The sequence below is a fragment of the Botrytis deweyae genome, assembly GCF_014898535.1.
Source record: "Botrytis deweyae strain B1 chromosome Unknown BDEW_008, whole genome shotgun sequence".
NCBI lineage: Eukaryota > Fungi > Ascomycota > Leotiomycetes > Helotiales > Sclerotiniaceae > Botrytis > Botrytis deweyae.
Genome location: NW_024066215.1, coordinates 279502 through 299852, shown reverse-complemented (window position 1 = coordinate 299852; position 20351 = coordinate 279502). Strand labels below are relative to the sequence as shown.

General features: G+C 42.6%; 9 protein-coding genes across 9 annotated transcripts; 6 read left to right on the top strand and 3 right to left on the bottom strand.

Annotated features, from left to right (window-relative positions):
• Positions 1–286: 286 nt before the first annotated feature.
• EAE98_004279 (uncharacterized protein) lies at positions 287–1483 on the top strand (the record flags this gene model as incomplete). The annotated part of the gene is made up of 4 exons (XM_038951899.1): positions 287–338; positions 413–538; positions 619–716; positions 788–1483. The coding sequence occupies 4 exons, from the start codon at positions 287–289 to the stop codon at positions 1481–1483; spliced, it is 972 nt and encodes a 323-aa protein (XP_038811435.1).
• A 254-nt stretch (positions 1484–1737) lies between these two features.
• EAE98_004278 (uncharacterized protein) lies at positions 1738–3600 on the bottom strand (the record flags this gene model as incomplete). Its single annotated transcript, XM_038951898.1, has 3 exons — positions 1738–2632; positions 2699–3251; positions 3324–3600. 3 exons carry the CDS (start codon positions 3598–3600, stop codon positions 1738–1740), a joined length of 1725 nt encoding a protein of 574 aa, XP_038811434.1.
• Positions 3601–4797: 1197 nt separating this feature from the next.
• On the top strand, positions 4798–5268 carry EAE98_004277 (uncharacterized protein; the record flags this gene model as incomplete). The annotated part of the gene is made up of 1 exon (XM_038951897.1): positions 4798–5268. The coding sequence occupies one exon, from the start codon at positions 4798–4800 to the stop codon at positions 5266–5268; it is 471 nt and encodes a 156-aa protein (XP_038811433.1).
• Positions 5269–5609: 341 nt separating this feature from the next.
• On the top strand, positions 5610–6212 carry EAE98_004276 (uncharacterized protein; the record flags this gene model as incomplete). The annotated part of the gene is made up of 1 exon (XM_038951896.1): positions 5610–6212. The coding sequence occupies one exon, from the start codon at positions 5610–5612 to the stop codon at positions 6210–6212; it is 603 nt and encodes a 200-aa protein (XP_038811432.1).
• Positions 6213–7507: 1295 nt separating this feature from the next.
• On the top strand, positions 7508–7864 carry EAE98_004275 (uncharacterized protein; the record flags this gene model as incomplete). Its single annotated transcript, XM_038951895.1, has 1 exon — positions 7508–7864. One exon carries the CDS (start codon positions 7508–7510, stop codon positions 7862–7864), a length of 357 nt encoding a protein of 118 aa, XP_038811431.1.
• A 613-nt stretch (positions 7865–8477) lies between these two features.
• Positions 8478–9365, top strand: EAE98_004274 (uncharacterized protein; the record flags this gene model as incomplete). The annotated part of the gene is made up of 1 exon (XM_038951894.1): positions 8478–9365. One exon carries the CDS (start codon positions 8478–8480, stop codon positions 9363–9365), a length of 888 nt encoding a protein of 295 aa, XP_038811430.1.
• Positions 9366–9836: 471 nt separating this feature from the next.
• Positions 9837–10964, top strand: EAE98_004273 (uncharacterized protein; the record flags this gene model as incomplete). The annotated part of the gene is made up of 1 exon (XM_038951893.1): positions 9837–10964. One exon carries the CDS (start codon positions 9837–9839, stop codon positions 10962–10964), a length of 1128 nt encoding a protein of 375 aa, XP_038811429.1.
• A 498-nt stretch (positions 10965–11462) lies between these two features.
• Positions 11463–12002, bottom strand: EAE98_004272 (uncharacterized protein; the record flags this gene model as incomplete). Its single annotated transcript, XM_038951892.1, has 1 exon — positions 11463–12002. The coding sequence occupies one exon, from the start codon at positions 12000–12002 to the stop codon at positions 11463–11465; it is 540 nt and encodes a 179-aa protein (XP_038811428.1).
• A 2545-nt stretch (positions 12003–14547) lies between these two features.
• On the bottom strand, positions 14548–16668 carry EAE98_004271 (uncharacterized protein; the record flags this gene model as incomplete). Its single annotated transcript, XM_038951891.1, has 1 exon — positions 14548–16668. The coding sequence occupies one exon, from the start codon at positions 16666–16668 to the stop codon at positions 14548–14550; it is 2121 nt and encodes a 706-aa protein (XP_038811427.1).
• Between the last annotated feature and the right edge of the window lie 3683 nt (positions 16669–20351).

The following is a 20351-nucleotide window of genomic DNA, read 5'->3' as shown; positions in this document are numbered from 1 at the left end:
AATTTTCTCGCAACAGAGGCAGTACTGTTAATCGCCCTTACTTCCGCAATTATAAAAGGGATTTGGATTGTCGGTGCTCATAAGGAAGAGGACAAGAAGGATTTTAGAGTAGCCAGAAATCACTTCTTCAAAGACTTTCTGTGCCATTTCTCAATTTTGCAGTGACAAAAGAAGTGATCAATCCATTTGCATTCCTTTCTAAAGGGTCAAATCTTGCAAACAAAATCATCTCAACTCTGTCCATCGCATATTTCCATAGTCTGGAACATTCATTATCTCTTTCAATATGTCAATAAAACCTCCTTCCAAGTCTGTGTTTGTTGGAAATATTCCTTATGGTAATTTATCTTCTTTCTATTTGACCGGTCGTCATCGCTGTACCGTATCAAGCTAATTTATGTCGTATGAAAAGGTCTTACCGAGGAACAGATAATAGATATCTTCAGCAGCGCGGGAAATGTTGTCAATTTTCGACTTGTCTATGATCGCGAAACAGGTAGACCCAAAGGCTTCGGTTTCGCAGAATATCCCGATTCAGGTACGTGCAGTACACTGCGTGTTTGGTTTGCGACTTTCCCATCCATGGTTACACTGCTAAATTTTTGCGCGTCCATCTAGATTCTGCAGCTTCTGCAGTAAGGAATTTAAACGACTACGAAATTATGAATCGAAAATTGCGCGTTGATTTCTCAAATGATGGTGGTGAGGAAGAGAATGTATGTCGAGCTTATACCCTATAATAATCCGATCTGCCAAGAGAGTGTGCTAATTTGCATTTCATTTCCAGTCTGCGCCAAACTATCAACCTCCCCCTCTCAATACAAATGGCCTTCCAGTTCCACCTCCATCTCTACCAATTCCTCAAGCCTCAAACACCGCCCCATTGCCGCCTCTGCCAATAGGCATCGAGTTACCCCAAGGCCTCACCTGCCCTGATGCTATCTCTCGCACTCTCAACACTCTCCCTCCATCCCAACTTCTCGATGTACTCTCTCAAATGAAGACCCTTGCCTCGACCGATCCTCAAAAAGCGACCGAACTCCTCCATCAAGCTCCCCAACTCTCCTATGCCGTTTTCCAAGCCCTTCTTCTGATGGGCCTTGTTCAACCCGAAGCCCTCTCGTCCGTTATCGAATCATCGATCGCAGCACCAGTATCCGCTCCCCCCGTCCCAAGTATCCCTCCACCCGTTGCGGCTATTCCTCAATATGGAGGTTCGGCATACCCATCTGGGTATCCCCCTCCTCCTCCACATATGTCAGGCCAGATGGGTTTGCCAATGATGGGTACGCCGCCAGTGCAAGGTTATGCGCCACCTCCTCCACAACAAAGACAAGCTCCCCCACCACCAGCTCAAGTAGCCGAACCAGATGCAGATGCGTTGATGGCGCAAGTTATGGCCATGCCACAGGAATTGATCGATAGTTTGCCACCAGCTGATAGGGCACAATTGATGGCACTGAGAGCCCAGTTTCGTGGATAAGTCTATGGAGTAAGTGAAAGGGAAATGGTTCAATTAAGGACGCAATTCTCGTGATTTTTCACCTTATGCTTCCTCGATATTTTCTGGTTCGGAGGTCAGGCGTTGATAGGTATTTAGCAAAGAAATCAATTAAGTAGATACATCAAGCAAATGAGAATTTAGTTGCTGATTTTATTTGTCTATTGTTCATTTAAATATTCCCGTGTGCATAGTTGAAATGCGTGGTATCAATGTGATTCTACATCCTTCAAAATCTAGTATCCCTCCCATCCGACCTCTTCTAATCTTCCTTTCTTTCCAACAACTTCATCTTCCATTTTCTTCATATAGTCCTCCATCTTTGCGAACACCACACTATCACTGGCTCCGATTATTCTTGCTGCTAACAGCGCTGCGTTGACGCTGTTATTAATAGCAACAGTTGCGACAGGAACTCCTCTTGGCATTTGTACTATGCTCAGAAGACTATCCATTCCATCTAATGTACTTCCCTTTACTGGTACACCAATAACCGGAAGAGGGGTTTGCGCAGCGATCATACCAGGTAAATGTGCCGCCCCACCTGCAGCAGCAATGATAACTTTAAAGCCATTGGAAGCGGCATCGCGTGCAAAATCTGCCATAAGTTGTGGTGTACGATGCGCAGATGTTATAGTAAGGAAGTATGGAATTTGAAGTGAATCAAGGATAGCAAGACCGGGTTTGAGAACGGGGAGATCGGAGTCTGAACCCATAGTAATAGCGACGAGCTTTTGAGGTGAAGATGGAGATGAGATTGTGGTGGATGTGGATTTAGGGAGACCTTTTCGTTCGGCGCGCATGTTATCGTTAAGCGTGATCAAGGGAGAAATAAGTTGCTCAGCTTGAGCCATAGAGCTACCAATGACAGTGATGTGACCAATTTTGCGAGCTGGCTTGGATTCTTTACCGTACATGTGAAGGTTGGCCGTGGGGATTGCGGCGGCTTGTTGCATCAACTCCTTGTGGGAATCTTTTGACGCTCCACCAAGGATGTTCAACATGATAGTTGCGGGAAACATGGAAGGAATAGCTGAGTTGGGGAAGGATGGCATGATACCTAATATTGAAAGAAGTTGAGATTTGTATTGCGACATGGTTGGACATGCTTCAATTGTGTAATGTCCCGAACTATAGGAAGATTGTGTCAGTACTCGTCCAAATTTGCCTGTTGAAATGGCGCCTCAAAATACTCACTTGTGAGGGCGAGGAGCAATCTCATTAACTAGTATTTCACCATCTTCCATAACAAACAGCTCAACTCCAAAAACACCTTTACCCCAAAGACTACCCACTGCCTTGCGCGCTAAGGCTTGTGCTTTCTTTTGGAGATCACCGGAAATTCCTCTTGCTGGAGCGTAAACTAACTTGCAGATGCTATCTTCGTGGATTGTCTCGACGACCGGGTATGCAATCGTAGAGTCCCCATCTTTGGAAACTTCGTTTTCTGTCTTCACAACCATTACCGCAAGCTCCATTCTGAAGCTTGCCCATTTCTCAGCATATAATGATCTATCCTTTAACACTTCAAGTGCATTCTTGATATCGGATTCCGATTTCACAGGACAATTGCCTCGTCCATCATAGGCGTCTTTCCTTGCCTTAAGCATGAATGGGTATCCGTATGTGCGCCCGAACTCCTCAAGATTTCCAGCTTCTACCGCTTGTGATGTCGCAGTCTGTACTCCGGCTTTAATGAGGTGCTCTTTCTGTAAATACTTGTCCTGGATGACTCGCAATGTCTTCCAGCCTAAAGTTATATTAGTGTTGTTGCAAAGTTTGAACCAACATATTCATAATGAATATCAAAATGATTACCCACTGGGTTGAACTTCCACTCCAGAGTTTGCGAGCTCTTCCAATACGTATGTGTCCACATGTTCGATCTCCACTGTCAAAACATCTACTTTCTTTGCAAGTTCGCGGATTTTCTCAGCATCAATGAAAGAGCCATCAAGATGGTCATTCTTAGCATTGACTTGTTTGGCTGGGGAGTTTGGTGCATCGAGAATAATAACCTTGACACCGAGAGGATTCGCAGCTTCGCAGAGCATCTGCCCCAATTGCCCTCCTCCCAAAAGTCCTATAGTTTTCTCCATGATGTCGTATGGTGGGGTGTTTGATGATTGCGGGGTATTGAGAAGGAAGAAAAATTTGGGTTGGGGTAATATATATTACCAGCATTAAATCCCGCATTTGCTCACCGCTATCGGGCGGTGAGTTGCGAAATCCGAAAGGACGATATCAATAAATTGCTATCCTGGAGCGTGGATCAAATATCATTTTGGTATCTTGAATATCAATGAAAGATAACTTTGTGGCTATTGGTACATCGATCTTCATCCGATTTCACTGGCTTAAGTCACATAACATTGACTACATTTGCTTCCGAATCTATCTGTTCTATCTCACTCGGGAGATCCGGTGGGTAGTAATGGCACCTGGGCAATATCTGACAATAGTATTGTACCTGAATCAGCACAAAGTGTTTGGTTCCTGTCGATGTGTGGAGCGCATTTTCCAGAAGTTGGCCCAAAGCATCTTGAACCCCCTCAGATCCTAGGTATTTAGAATAATGCTTGTAGACACATGCTTATCTCCGGAGAGCCAATATTACCTTTGGGCTTCGTTGTGGAGATGATTGCCTTCTTCAGGGACCTCCTTTCCACAGCTTTGGAGTTTTTACGGTGCTCAATATGATATTGGTGTCCGCAGAACACGGTCTAACAACTTCGAGCTGAAAACCATACATCATAAACTTGCAAAGCCCGGTACCGATGATACCCAAGTGGTTATTCTAGATGGACCAAAAGTCGATAATCGTACTGTTACTATGTTTGTGATAGATCTATTGGTCTGATGACTAGTACTTGCAGCCTCAATATATTGTCCGAGACTGTCAAAGCAGCCATTGTGTAAACAGATTTGTACGACTGGAGGTATACATCAAGTGATGCTCACGTCGCGTGGTTGTTTGCGGAACATCTGCCGCTCTGAATCATTCATAATTTCATGTTGTATATATAAAATAGGTTGGCAAACGGTGCATCAATATTGAAGTGTATCTTTTGGTTTCTTCTATTCCTATCGAAGCAGTTTCACTCCATCTATTCGTGCACATAATTCTTCTCGTTTCGATCAAGTCTTGAGACTCATAACTTTCTTCGCAAGACGTTCCAGAAACAGCAGAACTCAAAATCCATGTTTCTTTGTATTCGTCAGCTTTGTGGCAACCCTAAAATCTACAGCGAAAGACTATAGCCATGTCTTTGGAGGAAAACTCGATCAGTCCCTACATGGAAGAAGCACCTCCAGCATACTCAAGCGTTGATGGTATGCATAGGATGCCTGCACCACATCTTGATACGTTGGATTATTTAAAAAGCAGACTGGGCATGAAATTTTCTAATTACAATAATGCTCTTAAAATCCTCAATTTCAGACACCGCCTGAGGTTATATGAACTTTACCATACGCAAGATTATACGTTGCCCGTGCGGATACACCTCATCAAAGTCGGATTTGATGCTCCTTGTGAAGTCATGGATCAGTCGGTGGAAGATTGCAACCTCCAGCGCATGAAGAATATGGAGATTTCAAAGATTGTCAACCAAGAAATCTCATTTTTTGTTCGAGTCTATCAGGAAGGTCATAATGGGAAACATCCATCGCAAAAGGACGTTATTGATTATTTTGATGCGTGGGACTATGCAGTTCAATACTACGAAGCCACAACTTTGAAGCGCACCATATCTTGTGAGGAGTAGTGATATGATTGGGAGATGGTAGCTCAATGATAATTCTAGCGATTATTCATATCTTCCTCTCTTGGAGTCATATTTTCCAAAAAAAAAAAAAAAATGTCTGAATCATTATTTGTTCGAATTTTATGTATAAACATCCTCATTGGTGGTGTTTTCTCCTCACACCTAAACTTCAACAAAGTTTTCTTGCAACGCTCCAGCATTTTTTGGATCAACTGAATACATATCAACATTGTAAATACACATCACACAGTCTTTCGTACCGACGCTTTGGTCTCCGTATTCTGAAAGAAATCCTCATTAGCTGCCGAAAATACATTGTCTCAAAAACTGTCAACCTTTCAATGTATGACAGCTGTCCAGTTCCAGGCAATATGTCATTGGTCGGATCTGAGGCTTGGTTGGCGTCCGAGAAATACTTGATGCTATTGAAAGATTCGGTACCTGACGAAGATCCACGAATTCCACCCGTAATCACGTTATCGCTTTCCACGCAAATTGCTTGCTCAGAAAATCCTCCACTACCAGCTCTAGCTAAAGAGGTGTTATGGTATGGTCATGAGAAGAAGTTCAAAGAGTTCTTAAACATTCCATGTTCTCCATACATTTTTAGGCTTCAAGAATTCTCCGCACGTATCAACAACAACAGGCACAAGACGCTACCCAATCCTTCGTCCTGTGCAACCTTATTGATGAAGAATGACTTGCAGGATGCAAAGCATAAATTGATTGAGCAGCTGATTCGCATTCAAATAAAGAACTTCGAAAATGCTCATGGAACTTCCGACAAACTCACAAATTCACATCAATGCGAAGGATTGGAATGGTTCGATGAATCATATGACAATGCTGTCATCGACTTTTGCGGTGCTAGAAAGGACCAGATTGAATTGGACAAGCTCAGATACGGAGCGTGGCAAGCTGGAGCTCGCTGGAGGCACGCATAATGATAATCTGGAGGCAAGGCGTTTCATCATTTGGACTGGGGGACTGGGGGACTGGTGTAAGCTTTTGATGTTTGAAAGTAGTCCAATAGTTAGAATAAATCCAATATCTCAAAACGATTGGAATGGTCTGATTGGTTTCACAAATTGAAACCTTCTGAATGCAAAGATGCAGTCCTGGCTTCTGAAAATCCTGGACACGGCCTGGGAACAGTGATTGTCTGATGCTTTCGCTTGCTTTCGAATTGTTGCTTGATGATACCAAAATACGTAGTTGAAACATTCCTTTATTAAGTTATACATAGAAAATATCTGAATCACAGTGAGCAATGCATGGCTTATATTACACTTTTAAGGTCTAGATAGATAGCACGAGAACTCTCCACTTGAATGAATTGCTTAAATATTCTTCACAAGAACTTAAGTATCCTCAAGCAAACGATACTCCGTCAAACTTCCTGGTTTACATGCCAGTAACCATGTTCCTTAGCAACGCAGAACCCGAGCGCCTTACTTCTACAACTATTGCCCCAGCCTCTAATCTGATGACCTCGAACTCGAAAAACTTTCCTCGAGTTACACGAGCCCTCACGCGTCGTTACAAGAAAAAGGCTGCGAAGATGGGAATGGGCATGGAGTGGATCGATAGAAAGGTATTAGAGGATTTGGAGATCGTCCGAAAGGAGTATTTATCGACAGGCAAGGGGCAGCCTTCTGACGAGTTTGTTCTCTGGTTCTATGATTTGGGGCATTATGATAGATATTCGTGCTAGATTCGATGGCTCTGTCCAGGTGTTGTTGTGGGAATCAGTCTGGATTTTGGGTTCGAAAGGCATAGTCAACCTGCATGGCGTTTACAGATCGAGAATAATTTGAACCCGAGATGGTCCATTCAAATGATACAGTTTACTTGAGATTTACATGCTATTCATAACGATAAGGTTAATGGTTGTCTGGAGAACCTAAAGCCACTGAGGCTTACACATGATTTTGAGTAACTTTCACTCTTTTCTGATGGCTTAGGTAGATAAGAAGTATTCATTCACAGTCAAGTGGGCTGATAATGATTATTCAATACAAGGATGCCAACAATGGTCCATTCAGACTTGATGTCACATTTCTGTGCTAGACCATTCTTGACCCTTGATACAACTCTCCAGGTATATTGTACTAGATCTTTGCGCAACACTGAAGACAAGAATAGCTTCTAAATCCAATCGTTCTACAAATAATCAAGTGTTCCAATCTTTCTATACACCAGTGAGCCATCTATTACCTGAGACCTTACGACACTAGTTATGGATAGTCCAACCACAGACTCCTTCATGAACCTCCAAACCCTCTTACTTGACACTCCTCTACCAACTTCCTCAGACCTAACTCCGCCTCCTACCCCCCAAAAGGCTATACACCCAACTCATGAAACAAAATCCGCCATACAATCGCCAGATCCCAAATCAACAAACAGCGAACAATACCCAAGAGCTTCTCGTCAACCAGCATATACCTCCTTTAGCAGTCTCGGTCTACGGGAACCCGCAGGCCCAAAACGTGTCGAGACTTCTAGCCAAGAGGGCTTAGACACTGCCTCTTCTCCTCCTACCGCCATGCAACAGATCAAAAGTGTGCTGGGAATCGAGCCACCTCAAAAGTAAGGAATCTAGAACCTGCGATTATTTAGGTACGATATTTGATATATCTAACACGAAGACTCGATTGCTAACTTGTGGAAAGGAGATTGTTATACTTCTGGAAATTGTGTGTGAGAACGTGTTACTCGTCAAAAGGGGCGTGATTTTGGTAAAGGTTGAGGCTTTTTGGAAAAGAGGTGCTATGTATGTTGAGCGCCTTTGAGTTCGGCTCAGAGGTATTGAGATTCAATATGAATTATTATTGTGCCTTTATCTTTCATTGTGACTTGAGTGAGAGGGTTTATCCTGGGGCTAGGGGTAAGTATTCACTGCAGCTTCATTTTCTTATCTGTACGTATTGACTCAAAAATTAAATTTTCCTGACTGTGTATTATCGTTGACAAATTCCAAGCGGACATTTTGCCTGTTAAATATATTCAAATGATTCGAAATACCTTGTAGAGTCAGCGGAATATGGTGTCGGGAGCTGTATATATTTCTGAATACTCTCAACTCAATCCCATTTCTCACTACATTTGCCAAAGCAAATCAGAACGATCCATCAAGCTTTTCATATCAAAGTGATCCATATTTTATCAAAGCATCTGTGACCCGCTCAACCATCCTCGTGCTCAAAATGCTTTTCTCCAAACACCCCTCGAAAGCTCCCGATCAACTCGAACTTCACAAAGCTGCGCTTCTGTACCACAAACAAAAGCATACTTTGCCACCTATGCAACAAATACAAAAACCTCCAGTCCATTCACCTGAGGAATCTATACAGCAGAATGTGGGCGTATCACCAAATACCCAAATATCAATCGGCAATATCTTTCAGGATGGAATACCAAGTCTCCCAGTGATGTATCTGCCCGAACATCATCTTGTCCGACTTCGAGAATTGAGAACGCAAAGGGCTCATACTATCTTATCTTCCACTGTTGAAAGACAACAGGTTGGAGAAAGTCAACGAGTCGAGACGAGTGGAAATGTTGAGAAAAGGAAGCTGGTCCAAGAAAACCAACTCCTCAAGACCAACATCGTTACACACAAGACATCAGTGCACATTAGTAACCTCTTTCGAGCACATTTTCTAAAGCCAAACATCCGTACTTTCTCTAATAGACTGTTCTCGAAGCCACCCAAGGTGGAAATCGAGGATAAAGCCAACACTCATATCAAAGAAGCAACCGAAGCAGCAACCGAAACCAAATCTGTACCTCCAGCTCCTCTCAACGATTCAAACTGGCCTTTACCTGCACCCGAAAACTCGTCTACTTGCAATTTGGCTGATCGGGCCAGTGCGGAGCAGTATCATGATTTTTCCGAGAACACCATCACAGTGGGAGAAGACAACAAGGATGAGAGTCATTGTCATAACTCGCAATCAACCAAAATAAGTGAGAAAGTCACAGAGGAAAAACATGAGTTAGATATTGGACCTTCAGAAGCAAGTAGAATCCAACTATACCAGGCGTGGAAAAGGAGAATATTAGACCTAAGCGGTGCAAAAGAGGTTGAATAGTTGGGAATTTCCAAGACAGATTGTTGAGAGTTGGAAGTATTTGATGTTTCGGAGAGCATAGGAGCAAAGGGAGGGGTCTACCTGATATCGCTCTGTGGGTACTTATGTTCAAAGACGTTTTCATATCCTCTGTATTAGTAGCAATTCCATATTTCTCAAATCATACATTCTCATCCGAACTTGACTTGTAACTATTCATGATGTTAATTTCCTAATGACTATCACACAACATTTTTGACTCAGATTCGAAAGTTTCGAATAAGTCATACAGTCGATATCAACAAATCCAGTCATGTAAAAGAAACAAAACGAGAGGAATCATGATACTAATCAATATGGTACTATATAGTTTCGCTGTTGCCATTCCTCAAATCCTCAGAAACAATCTATTCAAGCCGATAACTTTTCGTCGTTGCACACAATACACATTCCAAATTCATCAACATACAAAATACAGATCAACCATTCAAGATGCTTGGCTCCGTACTAAGTCCACCACCCATCACTAATGCCATAGACCTTGAAGAACCTCATTGGTCTAAAGAAGAGCCTCCCTCATACAATTCAACGGGGTCTTACCTTACTGGACCAGACAAGTTCCATGATCTCCAACTCGATGACCCCAAAGACGCAAACGATGATATTTGCAATGAAGCAGCACGAGTCTCCACTGGATGGGCCAACGCATCAGAAGTGATCATTTCACCACCCAGCCAAGCCTACTTTGCCGACGTCGTGGGAAGCCAGATATCTGACACCAGGGCCCCTCTTTCAGAATCTCCATGGTCTCCGGAGCAAAAACCTCCTGTTTACAAACCATACCAGAATGAACAAAACAAGACAGAAGAAACCAAATCCCAATCCAACAACGAAGCACCACAATCCTCAACCTGGTGGTCCACTCGATGGTCCACAACATGGGCGCAAGCCTTCGGAGAAACAATTACCACACCCAACCCCATCCACATTCCCTCTGCAAAACCCCGTCACAATACCTCCACTAGTAATCTTAACCGCCACACCAGTCTCACCGGTCGAAACCCACACAAAGGATTTCACAGAACCAAAACCCTACTCGCAAACCAACTCATGAATCGAATCACTTACATGAATGGAAGCGCTCACACTTCCATAACTTCATACGAGGAGCTTACCCCAGATCGTCAAAGCACATATGCACAAGCAGCAGAATCCTTCATCGACTGTGCCAAAAATCTAATTCTACAATCTCAAGGTCCCAATCAACGAGTTGATGATTGGATGATCATGGGATTTATCGATGAGAAATATGCGGTTCCGGAAGATGGAGAGAAGAAACCATATTTATATGGAGAGTGGGAGTATCTCTGGGCGATTGATGAGGATGAGATTGCGATCAAGAATGCAATGTTTGGGAAAGATCCGAGAGCTGGGAAATCTGGGAGAGTTGGTTGGGCGTGGTATCGCGTGCCGACGGTGGAAGATTGGAAATGGTGGTGTGGAGAGTGGAGGAAAGTGCCGGGGGCGATTCGGGAGTGGAAACCTAGGGAGGAAGTTTGGCCGTGGCAGCGGGGATTTTGGGCTGGGGTTGGTTTGTTGGAGGGAAAATGTGAAGGTTGAGAAGATTTGTTGTTAGAGGAGAGGAATGTAATTTTTATCGTGTTTTTAGTAAAGGGGGGTTTCAGGAGTTCAGACAGCTTGAACAAGAGGAGATGGTGCCAAGAAACTCTTCAAGTAGGTAGTTGCATTAGATTTCACTCAAGTCAATCTGTATGATAAAGTTCACTCCTTAAATAATTCCACAAACCAACAATTTTAAAACCAGGCAAAGAGAAGAAAAAACCAAAAGCATCGATGATATTAAACTACAACAGCTAAGAAACCCCAAGTCTCAAGAAGTGCATACGTGCGCCTATCCATAAAAATCCAAGCCTCACTTGAACAATAAGCTTTCACTCGTTCAAGTCGCTCTAAACAGTATATCCATGATATCTGAGTCTCAGCCTTTCAGTATTCCCGCTCCTCAAGAGAATACTTTCTTTTCAAATCCTTCACTATCTCCCTCTCACAAACCTCACACATCCCTCCTTCACTATCTCCATCTCCATCTCCATCCCCTCACTCTCCCACACGACTTTTCTTTCCACGTACTCCACCACCATCCTCATCCTCATCCTCATCACCACCCACCACATACCTCCCCTTCCTATCTCTCTTACGACTCTTACGACTCTTACAACAAGAGACTCCTCCCGTCATCACCTCATCTCCCCCCTCTTTACTCTTACTCTCCGTCTTCATCTCCGTCTCCATCTCCGTCTCCCACTCCCCATGCTCAACCTGCTCCATCCATTTTTCAATCCTCTCTCTCAGCGCCATTTTATCAACACTCTGAGGAAAAATCTCCAATAACGAGGAATGAACAATCCCATCCTCATCAGCCGATTTATGTCCATCTGATCCGCGATGCGCTCTGGTGCTTTGGAAAGATGGAGTGTAGATCACCTGATGTCCGTACCGGATGGCGGGTGGTGCGACAGTCGCTGTATGAATGAAATCGGTATTTGGAGATGTGAAGGATGTGGAGGGAAGTTCTTCACGCGTTGGAATGTGCGCAGCAGTAGGGAGAGAATTTTGATTCTCCTGATGAATCCCCATTTTGAAGATAGTTGTTGGTATGTAGATATGTCTAAATAAGATAGATATTGACGCGGACTTTCGGATTTTAGAATTGTAGTTGGTTGTGCTTTTACTACCTTTCCTTTCCAGGAAATTTGGAAACTTACGAGCACAAATCTGGCGCTGAAAGTCATGGTCTTGGAATCATAGTGTTCATTGTAAATTACTGGGTCTCTCACTAAGAGTTATTTAATCAAGTCATATACAATGATACAATGAATAATACTCACACCAGTACACTCATACAAGACAATTTCAGGCATGAGAATTTGATGATTCAGAGTGGCTCGAACAATGAATCTTGCTAGGTAGGAATCATACTCACATGTCCAATCTTCCAAGATCTACCATCAGTCTCAATTGATACTGAGAAATTCAGTGACTCATTGATCAAAAAGAGCAAAGCAAGAAAATAATGAATGAACATCAGAAAAAGGAGCATCCTTAATAGTACCTACCCATTACATCACTCATAACAATATCAAAAGCTTGAGACTACGCTTCTCCATAACTGACGAGTTCATAATTGTCTGTTTCTTACTCTATCATTACTCAGATGTCAAATTCTACACTATGCACTACATCTTCCCTCTAGATAAGTCGATAGGTAATCTATAACACTATACTTAATACTCAAAAAGTATTCAGAGACTACTAACACCTAGCTATGGATTGCTCGTAGTAAATAAGTTCGCTTAATGGTTAATCTCAAGTTCGCTTCTACCAAGATCTACAGAAACGCATTAGCATATGTATTCTTCTAGATGAACTATAGCAGCGAGAATCATTGAGGTAGGATGCGATCGGGATTTCCTTTCTACTCTATTTCTTAAGACTATTCCCTACTAACCCACACTCCACATTACTCTATACGGAATAGCTAGCTACCCAGAAGACTTCCCGGTGTATATATAAACCCCCGTACACTTGATCGAAGAAACGATAATCCTACTAAAGTGTTTATACAAACTTTGATAAGATGGAATTGTAATAAAGACTTGTTTGACAGCACTCTTTGTATAATCGCGAAACTGACGATATAACCGCTCATCGTTTTTACCCTAATATATACAAAACTCTTCAATATCTAAACGACGACGACAACAATAACAGCAATACAAACCATTCAAACTACATCGATACTCAATAACAAAAAGACTCGAATAGATATTCACTAGCAATTATTACTTACCCCCCCCCCCCCCCCTTCCAAATCCGCATCATAAAAGCAAAACTCCAGAAATTCATTTCCCGTTCACCCCCTCTCACCAAATCTTCTCTTTTCATTTTTCAAAACGAATATCTATCGATGTACTTCAGAATTCTCTCTGGAAGAAAATTTTCCGTACACAACAAGAATGAGCTTTCAATATCTATCTAAGTAGATACACACAAACAAACAAACCACATCCTCAACCACATCCTCAACAATCTCCCCACAAACCTCCCCCAAATCTCACACCCCAAATCTCACACTCCAAATCTCACACTCCAAATCTCACACCCCAAATCTCACATCCTCAGCAATCAGCATCAACCCATCCAGAATCCCCTCACTCTACCCACCCTTTCCAAACCCTACAGGCTCTCATCATCCTACAACCCCCTTCTCCTTCTGTATCTACACCTACCCATCTACCTATCCACCCACCTACCTACCCACCCACCTACCCCAAGAATAAGTCAAACTTTTATTTTATTCATTTTCCCACTTCCCCTCTCCATTTTCCCACTTCCCCTCTCCATTTACCCACTTCCCCTCTCCATTTTCCCACTTCCCCTCTCCATTTATCCACTTCCCCTCTCCATTTTCCACTACGTAGATATTATAGATACTCACTTATTTCCAAACCCACTCGCTCACATATCTCTCTATCCGCAAACTCTTTATTCTATCCCATCCCATCCCATCCCATCCCATCCCATCTCCACTCCACCAATCAGCAAGTAAGTAAATCGCTCTTATAAACCCCCAATGCCTACCTACCTACCTACCTGCCTTATTGAATATCACAGTACACCTCACCCCCCTCCTTTCCCGCTAAAAAATATACATCACACACACATACACACATACACACACACACACATTCTATTCACAAAATCCCATCACATAGCATCTCCGTCTATGAAGCAACACATATCAATCACAGGTAAGAAGAAGTCCTAGGTACGATTACAACCGAGTTCATAATAGTTTCTAGGTAGGTATCATAGGTTTCTTTTCTCCCTCCCAGTCACTTCCTCGAATAATTCCAATCATCTTCCATCCTCCATCCTTCTTCCCAAATCCAAATCGCCTTCTAGGCAAGCCCTCCCCCCATTTTCTTCAATATACAAAGCTTGTGATTATACACTTGCAGTAATAATAATCCACCCAACCATCCATCCATCCATCCAATCAATCGATTAACCAAACAAATAATAATACCAGAAGGAAAACTTTCTTAGGTATTCGCAAACGCCAAAACTCCACATGATTCATATCATTCCATCATATCCCATATGTCCATCCTTGTATCCCCTAAAGAAATGAACCCTTTTCTCCCAACGCAGGATCTCTTCTGGGAGGAGAACGATTTCTTCTAAATCCCTTGGTCTCAGAACTCCATGGTTCTAATTCTTCAAGATCCTCATCGAAAGAAGGAGTACTAGATGTACCCGATGGACTTTGTGTTCTCGTATCGCCTTTGACGAGTCCCAATCTTTCTTCTTCGGTTGCACCCTTAACAACCTCATCACTTCCATGTCGAGAACCCATACGTTTTCTATCAGGCGAACGGACTTCTTGTGGAGGTCCGTCAGTTTGTTGTGGTCCTCCACCCTTTCTGAAGACATTCTGGAATGAAAATTGTCTCTTGGCAGAGTGAGGTGGGGGTGTAGGAGGAACTAAATTACTAGCTCTGGAGATTGGACGGTGTGGATCATCCGCAATAGTAATGTGTCTACCTCCCGAGCCAGTATACTCAGTCTTCTGATCACGCAAAGCAGGTGGTAAACCTAAAGTATGATTATCATGAATGTAGTAAGCTTCATCGCTATTTTCGCTCTTGTAAATATCGCCATCACCGCCTCTGTAGGTACGAATATCGGTCAAGGGAACAGGGTGAGTAGGACTTTGTAGGTTGACAGCAGGATTTGTGCCCGAAGAAAGAGATTTGCCACGAGCTACGCGGTTGCGAATAGTGCCAAAGATGGAAGAACTAAGACCGGTACCTGGACGATCTTCTTCGTCGCGATCTTCTTCTGGATCCGGAAAATGAGACATACCAAGAGGTGGATGAGCAATAGGTGTTCTAGGAAGAGTTGTTCGATGAGTTGGTTGATGGTGCATATTTTCGGGTAGAGGAGGAACAGATGAATTAGCACGAGATCTCATGCTCGCGCTATAGTTCGAACCAATGGTAGTTCTACGTCTTCGGAGACCGTCCCATTCAACTATTTCATCTTCACCAAGTGGTTCCAAGTGAGACTCTTCATGAAGCCTCTTAGCTTCCTCCATTTCCATCTTTTGTCTAGCTGAAGAGAATTTTCTAACAATAGCTGCTGTTCCTCTGATGGCATCTGCCTTGGGCTCAGTTTCTGGCTGTTCTTGTTCGGCAATGATGCGCATTTGATCGAGGTCACCTGCGAAAATGGCAGCATCGGGAACATCTTTGGCCGATTTCGATAGTTGGAGAAGGACGACACCAGAACAAATAACCAGAAACCCCATAACGACCGTAATTATAGAGGTTGGAGTTCCCTTGAACCCTCGGAACAAAATGGCTGAAGTGACAATGGTAGAACTCGTAAACATGACATAATATGTAGGAGTTACCAATGCCGCATTGTAAATGTTGAGCGCTTTGTTCAAATATATAATCTCCGTCAAAAGTGTGCAAACGACGAAGACGAAGAGGACGTATAAGAACCACTGATTGTACTGTTTTGTACCACCAATTTGAGTGACAATTGCAGCTCCCAAACCTTGTGTCGCAACAACACTAAGCCCTCCAATCAAACTGCAAATTGACAAATACACAAGCATGGATTTCTTTCCATATCGTGGTCCAGCCCAAAATCCAAGAAAGGTACACCCGATGATGATGACACCGGCGTAACTCAGAAACCCCGGAGCAATCACAAAATGCTGCATTTCTTGAATTGTCGCCGCCGAAGCTTCCGCTGGCGCATTCATGACAATAACCACAGATCCAACAATGCATAGAAAACATCCAACCTTTCCGACCATACTCAGTCGTTCCTTGAGGAAAATTGCGGATAAGATAGTGGTAATGACGACACTGAGTGCGCCCAGCGGAGTAACCAAAATGGCATCCACAAATGCATATGCCACAAAATTGCAAATTTCTCCAAGAATCATGAGAGACATACCAGACCACCACAAGGCATTCTTAAGGTACGCATATCCTTCTCCTGCTTCCTCATTATATTTTTCATTGGCTTTCAGTAATCCAATCTTCTTCAACACAAACGATATTCCGATGAATACTCCTGACGCCACAGCCAATGAAATTCCAATAGCCTTATATATAGGTGGTCGAACTTCGGTCTCGGCATCTGTAGTGGTTGTGCCATTTGTCGTATTTGCTCTAGCATATATGAGGTTCGCAGCCAGGAGAGCATGCCCGGCTTGATCCATAATGGAGGAGGAGTCGGCGGCAAATCCGCCTAGGAAGGATATGGAGACTTGAAGTTTTTTGTATGTCGCTCAATAGAGATCTTTGAAGTTTATTCGGTCTTGGAGGAGGTAAATCGAATAGGGATAACCCTTTACAATTGAGAAATTAGTCGTTCGGAGAAGTTTCGTGGTTATGGTTGAGATTTCATGTAGAGGTAAATTGGTGGGTGATATTCCTTGATTATTGAGGAATTATGCGCGCCGACAGGTGTCGCAGTTAATTTGTAGTTAATTATTGAGATTGCGAGAATTCGAGCGGGAGGATCTTCTCGGCATAAAGCAGACAGAGAGTAGAGCCAACAGCAAATGAGTTTGTTATTAGTATTGTCCCGTTTTCTCTTCTTTGAATTGCGTGTGCAAAGATGTTGTTGCTCTTGGGATATATTTGAACCAAGTGCGTCGAGGCAAAGGCAAGCAAGTTGTTATTGTTTCTCGAGTCCTTGCGCTTTGAATCATGCAAGATGGTATATTGAATCAATCCTTCAATTAAAAGAATAATTTATAAAATCCGAATGAAGCGTGAATGAAGCATGAAGCATGAAGCATGAAGAGGAAGAAAGTCGCAAAGTGGATTGTTTAACTGGATATTACGATTTTCCGGTGGAAATGTAGCTAGAACGTAAGCTTGGGAAACTCTAGAAGATCGTGAGGGTTGTGAGGGTTGTGAGGGTTTTGCCTTTTGCCTTTTGGGTGGATAAGATTAATTCAGGCCGTTCGAGAAGTTTATTCCTTTGACATTTTAGTCGAGGGGCTGGGCGGGCACGCTTTAAGCTAAGGTTATCAAGTACATCACTGGCTTGACTGGCTTGACTGGCTTGATAAGTTGACTGGGTTTATTAGAAACTTTATTAACAGGTTTTTTCTCTCTTTCTTGCGTGCTCTTGTGCTCTTGTGATAATCTATCGTACAGACAGAGTAATAAAATCAATCAATACTTGATCGTCCAATCAAGATTTCATGTGGAATCAAAATGATAGGAGGCTATGCTAGAAGTATGGTGGATCGAGAAGATATACAACATGACATGGTACATCATCCGTATCTAGCTATATCGTACATACATTGGAGGCATACATTGGAGGTATACCATAGGAGGTATACATAGGTATGTATCTAGTATATATATAGAATCTAGAAATCTCAAGTTTGATGTACGGCAACGATACTCGAATGGAAAGATTGAATTAGATATGAGATGATACTCATACTTTGACTCCGTATCTATGGCGCTAATGATGTTACAGTTCATGTCTGATTTGAAATTCCAGACTATGCTATGACAGGTATGACAGGATTATCTAAGTAGGTCATACCCATGTATATAGACAGGATCGATCATTCATATCATATCAAGTGAATCCGAATCTGAATAGTCTCCAACCCCATATATCGTAGCTACTAGGTAGGTATCTAATAACTACAATACAGACCTACCAGCTAATCTCACACATGTTATACATGTTAATCAACAAAAAGAAAAGAAAAGTTAGGTTATCGTGCTGATGCCCTATCCCAATGAATATCCCTATGACTACGAACATCCAAATTGATGTCATCATCACTAACATTCTCCCTTGAAACCACCGACTAGAGAACCCACGACGAAAAGTAATTTTACACAGGAGGTTGGATGTATCAATGGTATCCATCTATCCATCTATCCATCTATCCCAAAACCTCAAAGTCGATCCTCTCTCGATATGAAGCGAGGAGGGGTTCCAAGGTTTGATCTCCTCCGTAATAATCAGTGGACTTGATTTCGGAACAGATGAGACGATGGATTATCATCATCTTCCTACCAAGTCACGTCCTCCCTACACGACCTAGCTACCTACACCAAGCAAGTGAGTGCCCCTTTAATCGGTTACGTATGTTTCATCTGCATTAATCAATTTTGATTGGATGAATCACATCAATTCTACTCAACATTCCCTGCATGAACTCGAGGACGCCGAGAGCCACAAATAAATGATAGACGGAGAACGGAACACCCGTGTGTCCAGCAACGCGAAGCAAGGATGGGAGGAAAAGTATATGATCATGTCCCGTCATATCATTCTTCCTCTCTTCTCTTCTTGGATTACACTCTGGCGTCTGAACAGTGTCGAATTAATTCCTCACGACACTGTATACTATCTACTACCTACTACCTACCACCTACCTACCCATTCAATCTATCTATCAAACCTCTTCCAACCATAAGAAATCACGAGATACAGATACCTTTACCTAGGTAGGCTCGCTAGGTACATTTAATAAATCCTATGCATATTCACATCTAATTCAACACACGTCGAGTGAATACTAGGTAGCATCCTCGCCCCTCACCATTCCATTCATCCCAAAACATCATCCAACATATCACCACCTCACCACCTCACAGCAGCAGACAGAGTCCATCCAAATGCAATCCAATACGAGTTTTCGTTTTCCCCAACACCTCGCTAGCCCTCCAGAATCGCCAAAGCAATCCATGATCCATCCATCCATTCGTATCAAGCCCATCGTTATACATAGTAACAAACACACACACAAGCCGAACAAACCGTACATGCTCATCCACTCCTTAGCTCACATACGCATGCGCAATCCCAGATACCTCCAGGGCTACCTACCTACCTACCTCACTACCCACCCGAGCCACCTACCTACAGTAGTCAAAACCTGCGCCTACCTACTAACCTCCAACTAACCCACCCCATACCTACATAACAATCCCATAACTATTTTCCTCCTCCCAATGAAATCAAAAATAAAAATAAAAATCTCTGCATCTAAACACGCAATCCATCCATCCATCCAATCCACATCTCACCCACACCAAAACGTGTACACTACCTAAGTACTCACGTGGTACTCCATCCGTGATCCATCGTTCAGAACACGCGCAGACAGCATTACATGCAAGACGCGCCGCGCCACGCCCTCCCCATATTCTTCCAAGTTAGGTACCATCACAATTATCGATCCTGTCCACTATGTACAATACTGCATCTCACATTAGTGATTCCACATTTACATTTATATTTCGGGTTTACATTTAGATTTCGGAATTATATACTGGTAGATTGTCCGTCTCTTTTTCATATGTGCGAATATGTGCGAATATTATACTCTGTGTATCAGGAGGTTTGTATTAAAGAGGTGGGTTGAGATTTCGAAGATGGTGGATTGGATTGGATTGGATGGAATGCTATTTATCTATCTATCTACACATATATTCATCTATACATATATTCATCTACACATATATTCATCTATATATATATTCATCTATATATATATTCATCTACACATATACCTACATATATACCTATCTATATACCTTAATACAAATATACCTACCTAATACATCTCTACCTCTACCTACCTCTACCTACCTAATAATCAATCCTCACCCTCACAACCCCATCTCTTCTCTTCTCTTCAATCCATACATACAACTTCCCAACAGTTAGTTACCTACCTACCTATCTAGCTAAATTAGTTTCTCGCATATCCATTTCCATTTCCCAGCTAAATAATCACAACCAACAAGAGAACTTGATTGGTTGCATTCAATTCAATGTCCATGAGATTCATGGCATGATGGTGATGGATATCGAATCATGGCTAGATAAATCCTGCACATGTACAGCAGTATT